The sequence below is a fragment of the Bufo gargarizans genome, chromosome 1 (assembly GCF_014858855.1).
Source record: "Bufo gargarizans isolate SCDJY-AF-19 chromosome 1, ASM1485885v1, whole genome shotgun sequence".
Taxonomy (NCBI): Eukaryota; Metazoa; Chordata; class Amphibia; order Anura; family Bufonidae; genus Bufo; species Bufo gargarizans.
Genome location: NC_058080.1, coordinates 386280880 through 386300483, shown reverse-complemented (window position 1 = coordinate 386300483; position 19604 = coordinate 386280880). Strand labels below are relative to the sequence as shown.

The 19604-nt window shown below is 44.2% G+C and overlaps 1 protein-coding gene across 1 annotated transcript in view; it reads right to left on the bottom strand.

The window, feature by feature from the left end:
- Positions 1-15638, bottom strand: part of MAU2 (MAU2 sister chromatid cohesion factor) — a 59468-nt gene extending 43830 nt beyond the window's left edge. Inside the window, exons 1-5 of the mRNA XM_044285553.1 lie at positions 15361-15638; positions 13269-13286; positions 12242-12307; positions 10300-10395; positions 10124-10218 (exon numbers count right to left, since the gene is read on the bottom strand). Coding sequence (XP_044141488.1) covers positions 10124-10218; positions 10300-10395; positions 12242-12307; positions 13269-13286; positions 15361-15612 — 527 coding nt within the window. The 5' untranslated portion in view covers positions 15613-15638. The remainder of the gene's footprint in view (positions 1-10123; positions 10219-10299; positions 10396-12241; positions 12308-13268; positions 13287-15360) is intronic.
- Between the last annotated feature and the right edge of the window lie 3966 nt (positions 15639-19604).

Sequence of the window (19604 nt, the reverse complement as noted above, 5' to 3'; positions counted from 1 at the left end):
CTTCTACTCCGCTGCCACCGATGATGATTACAATGGGGGGAGGGAGGGGGGTGGGGGGGTGCGCACACTGGCCCCAATGTATTAAAACAATAGAGGGAGGGAGGGGGGGGCGCGCGCACACTGGCCCCAATGTATTAAAACAAGAGAGGGAGGGAGGGGGGGTTGGGGGGCGCGCGCACACTGGCCCCAATGTATTAAAACAATAGAGGGAGGGAGGGAGGGGGGTGCGCACACTGGCCACCAACGAGTTAACAACAGGGGAGGGGGGGCCCACTGGCCACCAATGAGTTAAAAACAGGGGGGGGGGGTCTGCCCCCTGCTGCCTGGCAGCACCTGCCAGGCAGCAGGGGGCAGTCATGTACACAGTTTTTTTGTATATTCTAACCTGAAGCGTCTCCATCACCATGGGAACGCCTCTGTGTTAGAATATACTGTCGGAAATGAGTTTCACGATGTAGCTCATATCCGACAGTATATTCTAACATAGAGGCGTTCCCATGGTGATGGGGACGCTACAAGTTAAAATATACCATCGGATTGGAGAAAACTCCAATCCGATGGTATAACAGAACTCCAGACTTTACATTGAAAGTCAATAGGGACGGATCCGTTTGAAATGGCACCATATTGTGTCAACATCAAACGGATCCGTCCCCATTGACTTGCATTGTAATTCAGGACGGATCCGTTTGGCTCCGCACGGCCAGGCGGACACCAAAATGACTTTTTTCATGTCCGTGGATCCTCCAAAAATCAAGGAAGACCCACGGACGGAAAAACGGTCACGGATCACGGACCAACGGAACCCCGTTTTGCGGACCGTGAAAAAAAACGTCCGTGTGCATGAGGCCTAAGGCTACTTTCACATCTGCGTTTTTAATTCAAGTTTTGAGATTCGTCAGAGGAACTCAAACCCTGAATTAAAAGGATCTCTGCCCACAGTATGCCATTATACACTGCTTACATAGTACTGTAGCATCTGGCAGGGTTCAGCAAAAATGCTTCCGTTACTGATAATACAACCGTGTCCATCCGTTAACATACCCAAGAAGAATCCGCCATAAACTCGATTGAGAGTCAATGGTGGACAGATCTGTTTTCTATTGTGTCAGAGAATACGGATCCATTCCCATTGACTTGCATTGTGGGTCATTACGGATCCGTCTTGCTCCACATCCCAGGACGTAAAGCAAACTGCTGTTTGCTCTCCGGTATGAGAACGGAACAGAGTGCATTTTGGAGCATTCTGTTTTGTTCAGTTACGTTTTGTCCCCATTGACAAAGAATAGGGACAAAACAGAAGTGTTTTTTTCTCCAGTATTGAGACCCTATGACGGATCTCAATACCGGATAATATTAACACTAGTGTGAAAGTAGCCAAAGTCACGTTACAGAAAAAAACTGATGACAGACTATTGACTTTCAATGGACACAAAAACACAACTAAGGGTACTTTCACACTTGCGGCAGAGGGGTCCAGCAGGCAGTTCCGTTGCCGGAATTTGGGGGACGCAAACTGATGCATTTGTGAGGCGGATCAGTCTCACAAACGCATTTCAATACCGGATCAGTCTTTCCGGTTGTCATCTGGAAAAACGGATCCGGTATTTATTTTTTTCTAATTTTTAAACCAGATCCGTTTTGCCGGAACACTTGGGCATTAATACATTTCAATGGAAATTAAGGCTGGATCCGACATTCCGCCAAGTGATCAGTATTTTTGGCCAGAGAGAACACTGCAGCATGCTGCGGTATTTTCTCCAGCCAAAAAACATAACAGAGACTGAACTGATGCATCCTGAATGGAATGCTCTCCATTAAGAATGCATTAGGACAAAACCTGATCAACTATGGAGCTGCAGACAGGTCAGCTTTTTTTTTTTTTTTTTTTTTTTTTTTTAATGGAGCACCTGTTCCAAGCACTGGAGTTGTCGGGTTGAACCCCAAACAACCCCTTTAAATGCATAATCATGTACATCATTATACTTCGGGTCCATTCACACTACCATGTGTGTTTTGCGGATCCACAAAACACGGACAGCAGCAATGTAAGTTCCGCAAAATACGGAACGCACATTGCCGGCACTAAGAGAATATGCCTATTCTTGTCTGCTATTGCGGACAAGAATAGGACATGTTCTATTTTTTTTCAGGATCGGAATTGCGGATCCGGATGTGCAGGTCCGCAAATCCGGATCAGGGCCGCACGTCGTGCGGCCCCATAGAAATGTATGGGTCCGCAATTTCGTTCCGCAAAATGCGGAATAAAATTGCGGATGTATGAATGGAGCCTTAAGGGAATGACTCAGAACCCGTTCATTTAACCCCCCTCACATTCCGCAGTTAATAGCGATTGCGCCATCTGTGGGGTCAGGTAGAAGGGGGTGGGGTGGCTCCCTCTGCCTTCTGATGGGTGCCCCACTGTTAAATGAGGGGGGCACCAATTGACTACCATGACAACCTGGGGCATTCTGAAGGTTTCCAGACTTGAGCATGGCTTTACAGGCAGTTAACCACGAGGAGGCACCGCTCAAGCAGGCAATGTCTCGAAATACCATAGACTGAAATACTATTCTATTGTGGTCTATGGGACAAGCGATCAGAAGAACAAATGTTCCAAGTCCCCCTACCAGGACTAAAAGGTGTAAAAAATTAATAAAATCCCCCACATTTGCCAACTTTTAAGAAAAACAAAAAAAATGACATTGGTACCACTGTGTCCCAATAATAAACTATTAAAATATAAAAAATAAAAATTCACAATTTTTTGGCCTCTTTGTTCCCCAAAAATATTGCATAAAAACAGAGCAAAAAGTCATACGTACCCCGAACTACTACCAATAAAAAACAGTTTGGCTGTCAGAAAATTGCGATGCAAATAAATTCTTACTTTCACAAAGGTTTTAATTATTAAAAGTTTCTTTTTTTTTTTAAGTAGTAAAAAAATAAAACCCACATATGGTATCTGCGTAATTGTAATGACTCACAGAATAAGTACATCATGTCATTTTTTGCAGCCACTGAACGGCATAATATCAAAACCCTAAAAACCTTAGTGGAACTGTTTTTTTCCAGTTCCAACCCACAAAATAATTTTTCTCTAGTTTTCCAATACAAGAGGTAGTAAATGAAACGTTGCTACTAAAAAATACTTGCCCCCCAAAAAATAAGCTATCATATGGCCCTTGTAATGTGGGGGGAGGATTAAAATGGGCATTGTCCAAAGACATAGTAGAATAGTCACCAGATGTTTGTACTTCAACTGAGCAGGTGCAAAAAAGAAGATAAATCAGCATTTCTCATCCCAACAACCCAACAGAATTCAGCAAACACACAGAACAATTACCACCCCTCCCACACCCTTCTAATTCTAAAGTGCTAGTTAAGAACTACACACAAGAATTTAAAGGGAATCTATCAGCAGAAGGTAGGGCTGGGGGGAGCAGTACAAATATACCTTGTTGAGCTTTTGTCAGCAGGAGTTGAGAGAATAAATTTTACTCTAAGGGTCCATTCACACGTAGTATTTCAGTCTATGGTATTTCGAGACATTGCCTGCTTGAGCGGTGCCTCGTCATGGTTAACTGCCTGTAAAGCCATGCACAAGTCTGGAAACCTTCAGAATGCCCCAGGTTGTCATGGTAGCCAATTGGTGCCCCCCTCATTTAACTGTGGGGCACCCATCAGAAGCAGAGGGAGCCCCCCCACCCCCTTCTACCTGACCCCACAGATGCTGCAATCGCTATTAACTGCGGAATGTGAGGGGGGTTAAATGAACGAGTTCTGAGTCATTCCCTTAAGGCCCCATGCACACATCCACAATTCTATTCCGCATTTTGTGGAACAGAATTGTAGACCCATTCATTTCTATGAATGCGGACCTGCACTTCAGGGTCCGCAATTCAGATTCTGAAAAAAAAAAAAGAACATGTCCGCAATTGTGGACAAGATTAGGCATTTTCTATTAAGAGCTGGCGATGTGCAGTCTGCAAAATGCAGAATGCACAATACCGATGTCAGCGTTTTGTGGATCCGGAAAACACACACGGACGTGTGAATGGACCCTTAGACTACTAACTCAAGGGCCTGGACTCCACTAGGTGGCACTCTCTGCACTGAGCCGCTTCACAGACCCTCCCATCTGCTCAGTGTAACAGCTGGACTATTCTCCTGTTGGATGTTACAGCTCTGAAACCAATCAATGCTGAGAGCACCAAACAGAGAAAGCCCAACCTGGGCACTTGACAGTACAGACTTAAGCCTCATTCACACAGTCAGTGTTTGGTCAGTGATTATAAGCCAATGCCAGGTGCGGCTCTAAACACAGAACAGGTGCAGATCCTTCCCTTTTGCCTGTGTATGGTCCAATCCTGGTTTTGGCTCACAATCACTGATGGAAATCACTGACCAAAACACTGACTGAACTCTCTCTTTTACACCTAGAACTGTAGAAGTGATTATCTCTACTCTCACTCAGAGTATAAAAATGTTATCACGGTAATAGGAAAACACAAAAAAACCTCTGATAAAACATAACCTGGCCCGTGTGATCAACAATGGGGGGGGGGGCCTCACTTCTTGGTGGCTAAACTCTTATCACAATCCTAAAATGACCCTGAAATGTACGGGCGTTCTTACATCAACTGGGTATCTATCCTTTCTATGGTCCCCTGAAGATGCAGCTAATTGTTGGGGGAACGCGTCAGGCCATCCAGAAATATGGCCTTTATTGCTGAGTCACTTAAGAATTGTGAAAGGGTTTAGAGTAGACTTTAGACACTGAAGAACTGGATTAATGTCTGGTACCAGAGATTTAGCATTTTTTTTTATATACACTTTTTTTATACTTAGTTTTACAGTGAATTTAATGGATCTTTCTGCTCATTATACAACTATTGCAGCTATTCGTATCGAAAGCAAATGCTGTATACATTCATGAAGTCTGCATATTTTATTAGCCAAACTAGAGTAGTCCTATAATCAGTCCAGGGGGAAGGAGACGCCAAATAAGAAACCCGCCCGTCTCATTATATTAACATATCAGGGGCCAAAATCAGCTGGGAACAGTGCCGTAACTGAGGGGTATTTTAGAAAAAAAAGGTGCTAGCCTCTGTAAGGGCCGCCCTATCTGGTAAGCATACCAGTTTCTAACACATAATCCCATGAAAGGTCCTCTTTAAAGATGAAGAAACGTTACCTTGTATTAGCGATTACCATAGAGCCATTGGCCTGTCGTTAGCCAGGGAATGGTGGAATATAGAGTGTGACAAAGCCTGGCATCAAATAGAATCCCACTCGATTAAAGGGGGTTCCTTGAAAGACTGGTTGATTAGCATATTATGGAGTAGGAAGGTCCCTGATGTCTCCCTACAAACCGTGAGTCATGTGGGGAGAATTTGGTTGCACTTTCATAGTTCCTATGCAGATTCTAGGGACACCCTGTTCTCCCACGTTGACATCTGCTCCTTGGAGTGGACATTGAGAGATATAAGTCTTCAGAAGTGGCGGACACAGGGAATTGAGAAGGTCTCCCAAATTATTAGCTCTGCAGGGGTCACCCCATTTGCTACGGTCCAACAGACGTTTCAGCTTCCATCAGGCGAAATATTTAATTATCTCAGGGTTAAACATCTCTTGTCATCAATCGTTGCTAAACCCCCTTCTACGCACAAAGGGATAATTCAACTCTACTGCTTCCAAAACTTGCTGAAAAAAGGGGCGACAGGGCGCATATATGACTGCATGGGGGATAAGTCTGAATTTGTCAAATCTAAATCATTCCAGAGATGGGAGAGTGTGTTGGGCAGCTCATATTCTACGGCTGAATGGTCTTCTGCTATAGGCTTTCTGACCTCTAACTTCAAGTGTGTCACGCATTATGAAGCTGGGGTAAAAACGCTTCTAAATTGGTATTATACGCCTGAGAGATTGCATGTTATTTACCCTACATCTTCCCCTATGTGCTGGAGGGGGTGTGGAAATGTAGGTTCCCTACTCCACGTCCTGTGGACATGCCCAGTTATCACTGATTATTGGAAACAGGTATTTATGTTGCTAGGTGAAGTATCTGGCCAGCGCAGCCCTCCATCTCCGGGAATTGCTCTTCTGTTCTTGGGCATCCAGCAAATTTGCCCTTCATATAGACCAGTGGTGGGGCACATCTTGCTTAGCGCCAAATTGGTTATCACCCGTCATTGGAAGGAGATGAACCCCCCAGTTGTTGCGGAGGTGATTACTGAACTGAATAATACATGCAGGTATGAGAGGTTGCTCCCTCCTTCTGTGATTTCTCCTATGAAGTATAAAAACACCTGGGATCCATGGATGGTTCACCCGAAGTTTGCCAGGTAAACAGGCACTAATGCCACAACACTGTAAGGGGGATAGTCGCTTGTGTCCTCCTTGAACGTGCTTTTTAGAGGTCCCTCCTGTAACCTTATCTTACGTGCAGATAGATTTGTGTTTGGCATTTGCTATTCACTGTTATAGTGTTTGCTGTACATTCTACAGTTTGTATTTTGACAGTACAATTGGCCTGATCTTCTGGCTAGATGTAATGATTTGTATCTTAGGTGGCTGTGTCCACTTCATCATATCTATGTACTGTACCCATGCAATGCTTTGTTTCCTTATATTTGAAAAAATAAGAAAATTTCAATAAAAAATGTTGAACTCTAAAAAAAAAAAAAAAAGATGAAGAAACGTTTATTAACACAGCAAACCCCTGGCAAATCTGATGCAAAAAGATTTGGGGACTTCATGGTATTATGCAATTGTGCATCCCAAAAGCCTTACTTATACATAGTTTGCTAGACAAGGGTATGTTTACAAGACTGTATTGTCACGTGGAATGTGCACCAGAAAAGTCAAATTTCTTCTGTGGATTTGGCAGTTTGAAATGTCGTGGGTCAGCATGTGGATTAGCCCTATTCAATGGGCTAAACTGCTGTGGTTTCCACTAAAAAACATGACATGTCACTTCTAGACTCCGATTTCAAATCTGTGTGGCAACAATACGTGGCCAATGGCAACGTGGAATCACATTGAAAACTATTTTATTTGTATTTCACCAGGGAATATGTGCAGAAATTTATGGGAAAAAAGATTCATGCCCTAAAATTTCAGGCCTGGAGTACACTTTGGAAGAGTTTTTCTAATGAGGTGTCACATGCTGGTGTTGTAGGGCTATGTTCCCACAGCTGATTTTGCCTGTGCAAAATCCACTACATACTTCAAGGCAGAAACCCCTATGGTTTCTGGATGCTCACAGTTTAAACCACAAATGTACACCCGCTTCAGCTTCCAGTGGTATCTGTCCGGACACAGTGCCAAGGGCAGCAATGTCTCCCACAGAAAACAATGGGAGAGGGAGACCACATGGCTGCTGCCAGAAACATGTGAATGGGCCCCAAGCTGCAATATTTCCTTTTACAATATTTTAATTATTCTGCACTAAATAAGTACCATAGTATTCTGACTATAAGACGCACCCACAATTAGAAGCACAAAATTAGAAAATAAAATTACTGTATATACAGTTGATACAGTACATAGTGTAAAAGCCATAGGGCCGCTGCATATGGACGCGGACACATTCATTTGAATGGGGTCTGCGATCCACATCAGACGGTCCGCAAAGCAAAAAAGTAGTGCGGAGGCACGTCAAGAAAGAAACCCCACAGAAGCACTCCATAGGTAGGGTTGTAACACTACCCAAATTTTGATTTGATTTAGATACCATAAAAAGGTATTGCAATACTCTATACCACGCAAAAAAAAAAAAAATACCATGATCAAACAGTCTAAAAAAAAATGGAGAATCGCACAGTTTTTATTTAATTTTTTTTCCCTTATGGCGTTCACCGCATAGGTTTATATATTTTATCAGTTTGGACTTTTCAGACATGATGCTATGTAATATGTTCATTTATTGTTAATATATTTTATATGTAAAATTTACACTTTTTTTAATACTTTTTATTTAATAACTATTTCCCGCATTAGGGGCTAGAACCTAGGATCTTAATGCCTTGTCCAATTCACCCTGTGCTTTGCGCACACGGCAGCAGGGAGCTTACCATGGCAGCCAGGGCTTCAGTAGCATCCTGGGGGGGGGGGGGGGGAGGAATGACTAATACTGGGGTGGGAGGGGAAGGGCGCACTGCACCAGCAATGCTTTTAATATTGGGGGGGAAGAGCACTGCACCACCAATGAAGATAATTAATGTTTAATACAGATACAGGAGGCGGATTCAAGCAGCAGAATCACATAGCCAGCACCCAGACTCTATAACGGGGAGCTGCGTTAACCCCTCAGGTGCAGCAGGACAGGGGGAGGGAGAGAGTGACTCCTTCTCCCATGTGCTGCTGAGGGAACAGGGCGCGCCAGTATCAGTAAAAGGCCAATACAAAAGTATCAATAATTTGATACCCAGTGCAACCCTACGCCATAGTGCTTACAAAGGGTTCTGTGCCTCCGTTCCGCACCGACCTTCCGAATTGCAGACTCATTTAAGTGAATGGGTCCACATCCATGATGCAGGGTGCACACGGCTGAACAAAGGCTGTGTGCATGAGCCCTTATTGGAATGACCTGTCCTGTGCACAGCATGGACAGGTTGGCATAACTACAAAGGTCCGGGCACGACAGACAGCACACATTTATCCTGTATGCATAATACACACATTGATGCACAAAGCAGTCACATTTTACAGAATCACGTTTTTGTCATACGTACACAAAAATAACATATACGTTAATGGATCCATCACCATGGAGTTCCATTGTAAAATTGTATGTGCCCTCACATCTGCATTGCCAGGAGCCGTCACTTAGTAAAGAACTCAGTCTCCAGCTTCGGCATTTGCACTATTAGATGCACAAGAAGATAGCAGCACAAGATTAAGGAAAAGTGTCTAATAGTCCCCAAAAAAAAAATAATACAGTAATCTAGGAGCATTTTACTAAACAAGTGCACAATATCCTTAACTACAACGACTGATTTTTTTGGGAGTATATTATATATTGTACACCCTTTCCCCATTCTCAATAAAACTGCAAATGTACAATAAAAACTGTGCCATTTTTACTACAGGAAACAGAAAAACAAATTACTTCATACACTCCAATGCCACAGCAGACTGAGCATGTTCAGTTCTACATTGGATTAAAGGGCATCTGTCAGCAGAGCCAATAGGTGCATTGCCATTAGTCATAGAGGCTCAGCCCTCTCTCTAAGGCCTCTTTCACACGAGCGTGACGGATTAGGTCCGGATGCGTTCAGTGAAACTCGCACCATTTTGCAAGCAAGTTCAGTCAGTTTTGTCTGCGATTGCGTTCAGTTTCTTCCGTGCGGGTGCAATGCGTTTTGATGCGTTTTTCACACGCTTGATAAAAAACTGAAGGTTTACAAACATCATCTCTTATCAACCATCAGTGACAAACACATTGCAGCTCCGCACTTGCTTCCAGATGCAATGCGTTTTTGACTGAAGCCCCATTCACTTCTATGGGGCCAGGGCTGCGTGAATAACAGAATATAGAACATGCTGAGTTTTTCACGAAACACAGAACTGATGTGTGAAGAAGAAGAAGAAGAAGAAGAAGAAGAAAAAAAGAAAAAAAAAAAAAAAAAAAAAGGTACACAGACCAATTGAAATGAATGGGTCAGGATTCACTGCAGGTGCGATGTGTTCACGTCACGCATCGCAAACGCATGGAAAACTCGCTTGTGTAAAAGGGGGCTAACTGCTGTGCCCTCTCCACTTTTATGGACAGGGCATGGTGTAATGAGAATCACACTGTGGGGGCCTGTCAAAATGCAAAAAGTGTGGCAGTTGCAGAGAGCTGAGCCTCTAGGTGTAACAGCAACGCCCCCGTTGCTCCTATAAGCTAATTTGCATATATCAAAACATAATTTTTCTAAGCATTGCAGGCACATAGGAACATGGGACCAACACAGATGTCTTCAGCTGCCAAGCGCACATGTAACAGGTCAGCGAGTGTCATAGGTACAAATCTGCTGACAGATGCCCTTTAACAAGTACCATGTGAATGCATAGCATCTCAGTAATACAATGAAAACAACCTATAAAATAATACCGAATAATACAGACATTTTACCTGGTATACTCAGAGCCCACCACACGTGCGTACTCTGCGCCAACTCCAAGAAGATCGCATGCTGACACCAAATCTTTTTCAAGTGTGTGAAGTTGCTGAAAATGGTAATAACAAGCTTTAACTGTGGACGACTTTTCCGAACATGACTGAGTTTATTTTAACTATAAATCACTCACTGCGAGCTGGAAGAGAAGCCTGCAATGCCAGTATGGCGTCTGTTGAGAGATCTGGATTGCCTTACGTAGAAGAGGCTTGGCGGCATCCACGGAATTCTGCGTCAGAATATGTGTAGTCAGAATATTACATTGATACCGCTATACACTTTCAGAAAAGCTGCGCACATTACAGAAACAATTGAATTAGCCATGAAATATTATGTATGAGAGAATAACTGCCCTGCTACCATATAAGAGTATATTGTGTTTAGGCTCAAAACCTATAGTAAACCAAAGCACAAAGGCAGTAAAATGGCCATAAGGCCTTAGGCTAGGTCTACACGACGAGAATTTTTATAATAATAGTCTATGGCAGGGATGGCCAACCTGCAGCTCTCCAGCTGTTGCAAAACTACAACTCCCAGCATGCCCAGTCTGCCTACAGCAATCAGCCTACTGCAGGGCATGGTGGGAGTTGTATTGTAGTTTTACAACAGCCGGAGAGCCGCAGGTTGGCCAGCCCTGGTCTATGGTGTCGCACTGCAACATGACAGTTGCAAAACAATCAAAATGTATTTTTCTGCGACTGTCGCGTCGCAGTCGCATCGCGACACCATAGACTACCATTATAAAAATTGTTGCGCAACACATGTCGTCGTGTAGACCTAGCCTTATGCACATGGCCGTATCTGCTTGGCAGTCCGCAAATTGCAGATCCACAAAACACGCATACTAGCCATGTGCGTCCTGCATCTTTCCATTCTGCACACCCCATCATTCGTACGAAATGTCGCAAAACGGACAAGAATAGGACATTTTCTACCTCTTATGGGGCAGCGGAAAGCAAACATGGACACCACAATGTGCAGTCCGCAAAACAGAACAAAACCGGCAAAGCTGGCCATAGACAACACAATTTATCACAGATCCACCGAGACCCTGGCTGACAACTATGGGAATCATTTTCACATACGAAACATGAACTCCTACTGTACAGTTTTATCAGTAACAAATGAGAACTTAGAAAAAGCATCAAGTCTTTTTCAACCAGAGGAACCCATTTTCTTCAATAAGAGAGAATTTGTCTCGTCCCGTAAACATGAGAGTGGATCAGTAACTTATTGAAAGTCTGCCACGGACACAATTTCAACCGATGATCAGGTGAAACAATGACCACTTCTGGGCAGAAGGTTAGCTGGAGTAACCTAAAAACGTTCTGGCCTTTTCCTGAGGAGCTGCGCTCACTTTTCTCTACGTCTCGCTCCCTTGTCGAACATGTCAGAGAAAAAAAGTGCAGAAACACTAGATGCACTGAATTGTGCTTCTTTTTACATAGATTTTCTATGCAGATGCATGATTACATTTGGGCTATAGTGTTTCCCCCGTTGATTTTTGTCCCAATATTCCCCAGTAATTTTGCAGAAGCAGCAGCAGCACCACCACCACGTATTAGGACACCCTGCTGTTAGGAGAAAATAGCATGCCTGCATTTCTATGGGGAGGCCACTTTCCACGTGATCTCCATTTGACCACAGTCAATGACAACAGCTTAAAATGTGTTTCCCTAAAAGGTATTAATCGCCAAAAATATATATTTTTTTTTTATAAAACTTGCCTCTCCCTTGCCCTGTTTGCACAATGAGGCGACAGATTGGCTGCAGCGGTCACATGCTGAGCCTTGTGAATAAAGACGCGGAGAACGGTTACAGTGCCAGCACCAGAAAAAGGAGTCTTGTGTTTTGTTTTTTCCTCTTTTGGTTTTCTAACATTTGTGACTGTATAAGTCGAGTAACCCCTTTATCGACCAGTTGACCCTGAGCCAGGGAAAGGTCTCACTGACATCTAAGATCACACAATACATACATAATCATTTCATCTGCTGCACAGGAGATGACTGTCACTATCATTCTGGTAAGGATACATGAGACGTCTCCCATCGCGTAGCACAATGCTTGGAACTCACCTCCTGGCAATACAGCTCAGACAGTAGGCTTGCAGCTTCAAACTTAACATCTTCAAACTGAGGAATCTGAGGGCAGCAAGTTAAGCTAGAAAACATAAGAGAACATGCCCTGCTTTCTCAAAAGTGAGAAGGAATCAGTGTTTTGGACGCTCAGGAGTAATGTGTGACCTGGCCATATTCATTATTGTATTGTGGTTTGCATTTGTCTAAAAAAAAAAAAAAAAAGCCCATACACCTAGAGGAACATAGATGTTTCCCCACAGCCATCTCATGTATGGGGCAGTTTACCCACCGGGGCCTGCTGTAGCCCAACCAGGGAAACGGTAGTTTGGAGTTCGCCTGTTGCCTCGACTGTGCGGAAACTGAACACATGAACACCTGATCATTCATGGGTTCATTCACATGTACAATGCCACCATCAACGGAGTTTCTCAAAAAACACCTTACTCTCCGATCACAATGGTAAACAAATGGCCGATCACACCATCACCATGCCGTTTCGTGCAAAAATTTCAAAAGTAGCGGACCACAAAATAGGGCTGTGATGGCTAACCACTGGCACTCCAGCTCTGGTAAAACTACAACTCCCAAGATGTACACTTGCTCAGCTGTTCTCAGAACGCCCTAGAAACAAATTGAGCATGCTGGGAGTTGTAGTTTCACCACAGCTTAGCCATCACTGGGATAGGGGATAACTATTAGATCTGTGGGGTCCTACTGCTCGGACCAGCACCAATCACAAGAACAGGGGATTAGTACACCACCCCAAATGAATGGAGTGGCCAGTCAGGCATGTGCGTGGCGGCTCCATTCGTTTTTTATGGGAGTTCTGGAGATAGCTGAGCACTGTACTCTGTAAGATCCCGCGGATAGGGGACCACTTTATATAATTGTAATACCCCTTTAATCTCACTTATATTCTGGAGATCAGATTACATTTGAATATGGAAGGGGCAAGCACACACAAAAATAAATGAGCCCCATATCTGCACTGGGAACCTGATCATCTGACACGGAAAAAGGATACTTGCTGAGAAATTAACCACTGAAAAACAAAAGCAGGAAAACTTGTATTAGTAACCGTCCATAAATATCATCCAACATCACCTTATTACAAAGGCAAGTAACTTAGGCTACTTTCACACTAGCGTTATTCTTTTTCGGTATTGAGTTTCGTCCTAGGGGCTCAATAGCGGAAAAGAACTGATCAGTTTCATCTAATGCATTCTGAATAGAGAGCAATCAGTTCAGTATGCATCAGAATGTCTTCAGTTCAGCCACTGTACGGTTTTAGGGCGGAGAAAATACTGGTATTTTCTCCGTCCAAAATTCCGGAACACTTGCATTATTTTACATTGAAATGCATTAATACCGGATCCGGCCCCAAGTGTTCCGGAAAAACAGATCCGGTTTTGCGGTCTGTGCATGCGCAGACCTTTAAAAATGCAAAAAAGATAAATACCGGATTTGGTTTTCCGGATGACACCGGAGAGATGGATCCAGTATTGCAATACATTTGTGAGACGGGTCCGCATCCGGATCTGTCTACAAATGCCACCCGTTTGCATACAGATTGCCGGATCCGGTGACGATAGTGTGAAAGTACCCTTACAAATGAAGACCACCTAGCTGTCAGCTCATTCTGTGGTCGCAGCACACATCTGGACTCCATGAGGAGCATATGCAAAGACTTCCAGACATGACATGTGCCAGAGCATCCATACAGTCAGAAGGTTTTAGCAACTCACAAAAGGTGTATTCTGGCCTTCAAGATGTATGGAATACCCACAGGTAGTGTTATACATCTCTGAGAAATGCAGGTCCCACCCTACCAGAACTGGAGAACGTTGCGGCTCGCCTTGTCACTGATAGCTATTTGCCAATCCTCGTTGGCTGCGGTCCTGACAGGTCACTGTTCTTCTGACGAAAGAGTTCCAGGCATGAGACCCACAGGTATGAAGAGTTTATGGTCTACCCCGTGAATAGGCTATAATTGCTAAATACTCCTATGATGGAGTGAAAGCATAAGGGAGCATTCACACCCTGCATTCAAACCATAAAGTGGGAACACACCCTTGTAGCTGACCGTTTCCCAGGAGTAAAATAGCATAGCAACAGAATGAAGGTGAACAGAAGCCAACTGGCTCTGAGAAAGGCTCTAAAGGTGGCCAAGGATGCTGGATGACCGCCTGTCTGGTGAACGGACGTTTCACAGACACGGCCATACACATTTTAGTCCACATTCGTCATTACGGTAGGTCACACTGGTCATACGCGTTCAATGACACCAAATGAAGGATGAGGAGGACATTTCTCCACAGAAAGATCAGATGACCATTGAAGAGTTTTTCAAGACTTTCCAGCTGATGACCTATCCTCAGGATAGGTCATCAGTGTCCGACTGGTGGGAGTCCAACACACGGTACCCCCACCTATTAGTTGTTTGAGATGGCAGCGGCGCTCCTGGTGGCGCCTTCTCGCAGCTCACCAAGCACAGCTCTGTACATGGCGGCGGTGCTTGGTATCCTGCTCAGCCCCATTCACTTCTATAGGGCTGAGCCTAGACCACGTGACCGATGAACGTGTCATCACTGACCTAGGAAAAGCTGACAGAAGGCCGTGGCACTCACAGGAGCGCCGCTGCCTTCTCACACAGCTGATCGGCAGGGTCTCGGACCCCACCGATCAGATACTGAGGGTAGGTTATCAGTTATAGTGCCTCAGAAACCTTCTTTAAACATAACCAATGCAGCCAATGGGGCGTCACTTCACCAGACCAATGATCATTTGGGTTGAAACTGTCCTTTTTCGCTAAACTGTAGACTAAAGTGAATGGGTAGTGTGGCCCCTAATATTCACAGTTATGGATCTATAGAATAGGTAATGAGGAAGTGCCACCCTGCTTCCCAGGTGACTTCTTGCCACCCAGGGTGTGGAATGTCACAATGAAGACCTGCCATTCTCAGGTGACTGCATTGCACTCCATCAATGCTCTGTAATGGGGAGATGAATGGACCAGAGAGTGGCAGGAGTCAGCAGAGATGGCCACCCACGTCCCCTGCAGCTCCCTCTACCTCCCGGAGGGTGCTAATGAGAGCCGCTCCCCTTCCCCCGCTCACCGCTTTCTCCAGGTGCTGACGGGCCAGCTCGCTGTTCTTCGTGTGGTGATACAGGACGGAGCCGAGCTGCAGGTGAGTCCGGGCCTCGATGCGCTGCGGCGGCTTGAACTGGAAGACGGCCTGCAGGCAGTGCACACACAGACGGATTTTCGGGGGACTAGAAGTTCGAAAGTGCTCTGCGAAACCCAGCAACGCCAAGTACCAGGACTCCGAGGCCTCAGCCTGCGGAGCTACTACCGCCGCAGCCGCCATCACTGACACCAACAACAAGGCCCTGGCCACGCCTCCGGCTGAAGACTCGCGAGAGTGCGGTGCATTCTGGGAGCTGTGGTCCCGGTCACCGGCATTGTCTTTAGCGCTCTCCTAGCAGAGAACCACGTCCGTTTTCTATCACCTTTCTGCTTTATGGGGCTAAACTTCTCCTCAGGAGGCTGCCTTGGTCCAGAAGAACTGGCCCTCTTTTCTCTTGTCGTCTTACTATGGCCAGGGTTGTCAACCTAATTATTATTATTTTTTGGGGGGGGCAAATCATCCAAAAATTACAGACAGACGACATATTTTACGGACAAATTGGAAAACTATAATGAACTATAAAGATTATAAGTAATACATGTCTATAGGCCAGATACTGAACGTTACCAGTAGTGTTGAGCGAACTAATGTTTTCAAGTTTGGCGTACAAGCTTCGGGTTATCTAGGAATTCCTTCAGAATAGAAGTATATGGCCAGCATAGACTTGTATTAGACAAGTTGGAACCGAACCCGAGTTCGGGAAAAGGTTTTTAACAGTAGAAATTAATTTTGGAAGTTATTACCTGAAGTCTCGCAAGACTTTCCGAAGTAATAACTTTGGCTCATCAGAGCCAATACATTCTAATACTGTACGGAGCGCTCACTCTTCACAGTATTCAAAGTTTTATGCAAATCGACTTCAGATGTTTCATCCGAAGTCGATTCGCTCATCCCTAGTGATGTGTTTCAAATCAGGTGTTGATCCTGAGAAAAATGCTTTTCAATGGAAAAAAAATGATCTCTACATATTTGGTATTGCTGCATCTGTAACGACCTACATTACGCAATTATCATGTAAAAGAAAAAAGCCAGAATTGCTGATTTTTGCTTATTTGTGACCAAAAACTGAATAAAAGGTGATCAAAAAGTGTTATGTGCTCCAAAATGATTACAATGAAAACTACAAGCCGTCCCACAAAATTCAAATCCTCACACTGCTCCGTAAAAATAAAAAAGTTATGGGTTTTGGGATGCAGCGATACAAAACAATTTTTTTTTTTTTAAAAAGGGTTTTTATTGCACAAAAATGTAAAACTCAGTGGCAGTATTGCTGTTTTTTTTCCTATCCCCCTCCCAGAAAGAGTTACTCAAAGTTAATCACTAAGTTATGTGTACCCCAAAATGGCACCATTAAAAACTACAACTTGTCCCGCAAAAAAACAAGCCCTCATACAGCTACATAGACAAAAAAAATAAAAAAAGGTATAGCTCTTGGAAGGCGACAATGAAAAAAAATTGCTTGGTCAGTAAAGCCCAAAACAGGCTGGTTATTAAGAGGTTAAAAATGACAAAAAAATTATTATTTTCAAAAAAAGTAAACGACTTGAATGGGTCCCCGATTCATAAGATACAACCAAAGATAGGACTTCACCTATCTTTTGCAGAGCTGAGGCACAGATCAGAAGCCCATGAAGCACTACGAAGCGTTTCCGCCGGCTTTCGTGTCCGTTCCTCCACACCGTAAAAAGATAGAACATGTTCTATCTTTGGCTGTATCTTGCGGATCGCAGACCCATTCAAGTCAGGGGGTCCACACTGCAATATGGAGTGCACTCGACCAGTGCCCGTGCATTGAGCCAGTATTATCGTATGCATGAACCCTAAAGCTCAGGCACCCGCTGCCTAGAGAGGGTGTCTTAAATACCCAGGGACCCTCAGGATGGTGTGGGCACAAACTGCAGACCTAACACCCCATTGATTGGCAGGGTCAGACATCTCACCTGACCCTATCAATATTGTACCTACACTGTTGCTCCAAGTAGTGGCACAAGTGCAGAGCAGCGCAAATGCCGACTGTGCATGTGTCGCTACACTTCTGAGTTGTGCACAAACTACAGGGTGGGCCATTTATATGGATACACCTTAATAAAATGGGAATGGTTGGTGATATTAACTTCCTGTTTGTGGCACATTAGTATATGTGAGGGGGGAAACTTTTCAAGATGGGTGGTGACCATGGCGGCCATTTTGAAGTCGGCCATTTTTAATCCAACTTTTGTTTTTTCAATAGGAAGAGGGTCATGTGACACATCAAACTTAGGCTACTTTCACACCTGCGTTCAGGTGTCCGCTCGTGAGCTCCGTTTGAAGGGGCTCACAAGCGGCCCTGAACGCAGCCGTCTGGCCCTAATGCATTCTCAGTGGAGGCGGATCCACTGAGAATGCATCCGTCTGCCAGCGCTCAGCCTCCGCTCCGCTCAGTGAGCGGACACCTGAACGCTGCAAGCAGCGTTCGGGTGTCCACCTGGCCGTGCGGAGGCGAGTGGATCCGTTCCGACTTACAATGTAAGTCAATGGGGACGGATCCGCTTGAAGGTGACACCATATGGCTCAATCTTCAAGCGGATCCGTCCCCCATTGACTTTCAATGTAAAGTCTGAACGGATCCGCTCAGGCTACTTTCACACTTAGAAAATTTTCTAAGTTATAATGCAGACGGATCCGTTCTGAACGGATGCAAACGTCTGCATTATAGGAGCGGATCCGTCTGATGAAACATCAGACGGACCCGCTCCGAACGCTAGTGTGAAAGTAGCCTTATTGGGAATTTCACAAGAAAAACAATGGTGTGTTTGGTTTTAACGTAACTTTATTCTTTCATGAGTTATTTACAAGTTTCTGACCACTTATAAAATGTGTTCAATGTGCTGCCCATTGTGTTGGATTGTCAATGCAACCCTCTTCTCCCACTCTTCACACACTGATAGCAACACCGCAGGAGAAATGCACCTTTCGGATTTCACCGGTCATTTTTTACAGATTTTGATTTCAAACTACTTCTTACGCATCTGGGCCCCGAAAATGCCAGGGCAGTATAACAACCCCACAAGTGACCCCATTTTGGAAAGAAGACACCCCAAGGTATTTTGTGATGGGCATAGTGAGTTCATGGAAGTTTTTATTTTTTGTCACAAGTTAGTGAAATATGAGACTTTGTAAGAAAAAAAAAAAATCATAATTTTCTGCTAACTTGTGACAAAAAATAAAAAGTTCTATGAACTCACTATGCCCATCAGCGAATACCTTAGGGTGTCTACTTTCCGAAATGGGGTCATTTGTGGGGTGTTTCTACTGTCTGGGCATTGTAGAACCTCAGGAAACATGACAGGTGCTCAGAAAGTCAGAGCTGCTTCAAAAAGCGGAAATTCACATTTTTGTACCATAGTTTGTAAACGCTATAACTTTTACCCAAACCATTTTTTTTTTTTTACCCAAACATTTTTTTTTTATCAAAGACATGTAGAACAATACATTTAGCAAAAAATGTATATATGGATATCGTTTTTTTTGCAAAATCTTACAACTGAAAGTGAAAAATGTCATTTTTTTGCAAAAAAATCGTTAAATTTCGATTAATAACAAAAAAAGTAAAAATGTCAGCAGCAATGAAATACCACCAAATGAAAGCTCTATTAGTGAGAAGAAAAGGAGGTAAAATTCATTTGGGTGGTGAGTTGCATGACCGAGCAATAAACTGTGAAAGTAGTGTAGTGCAGAAGTGTAAAAAGTGGCCTGGTCATTAAGGGGGTTTCAGCTAGGGGGGTTAAAGTGGTTAAATTGGGCTGTCTAATACAGCCTTAAAGGGGTTCTGCAGTTATTTTAAACTGATGATCAATCCTCTGGCTAGATCATCAGCATTTGATCGGCGGGGATCTGACACCTGGGACCCCTGCCAATCAGCTGTTTCGGTTTCCCTCAGATCCGTGACATCACGACAAGTATAACTGGCCTGGCCGGGGCTAAGTTCTGTTCACTTGAATGGAGCTTAGCCGCGCCCAGGCCAGTTGATACTAGTCGTAACGTCACTGGGCCTGCGGTAAACAGCGAGAGGGCTGCGGCGCTACTGCCAGTGCCGCTGCCTTCTCAAACAGCTGATCGGCAGGAGTCCCGGGTGTCTATGAGAGAAGCAATGTGATGATTGATTATTCAAGTTTCCTACAGGAACTATTAAG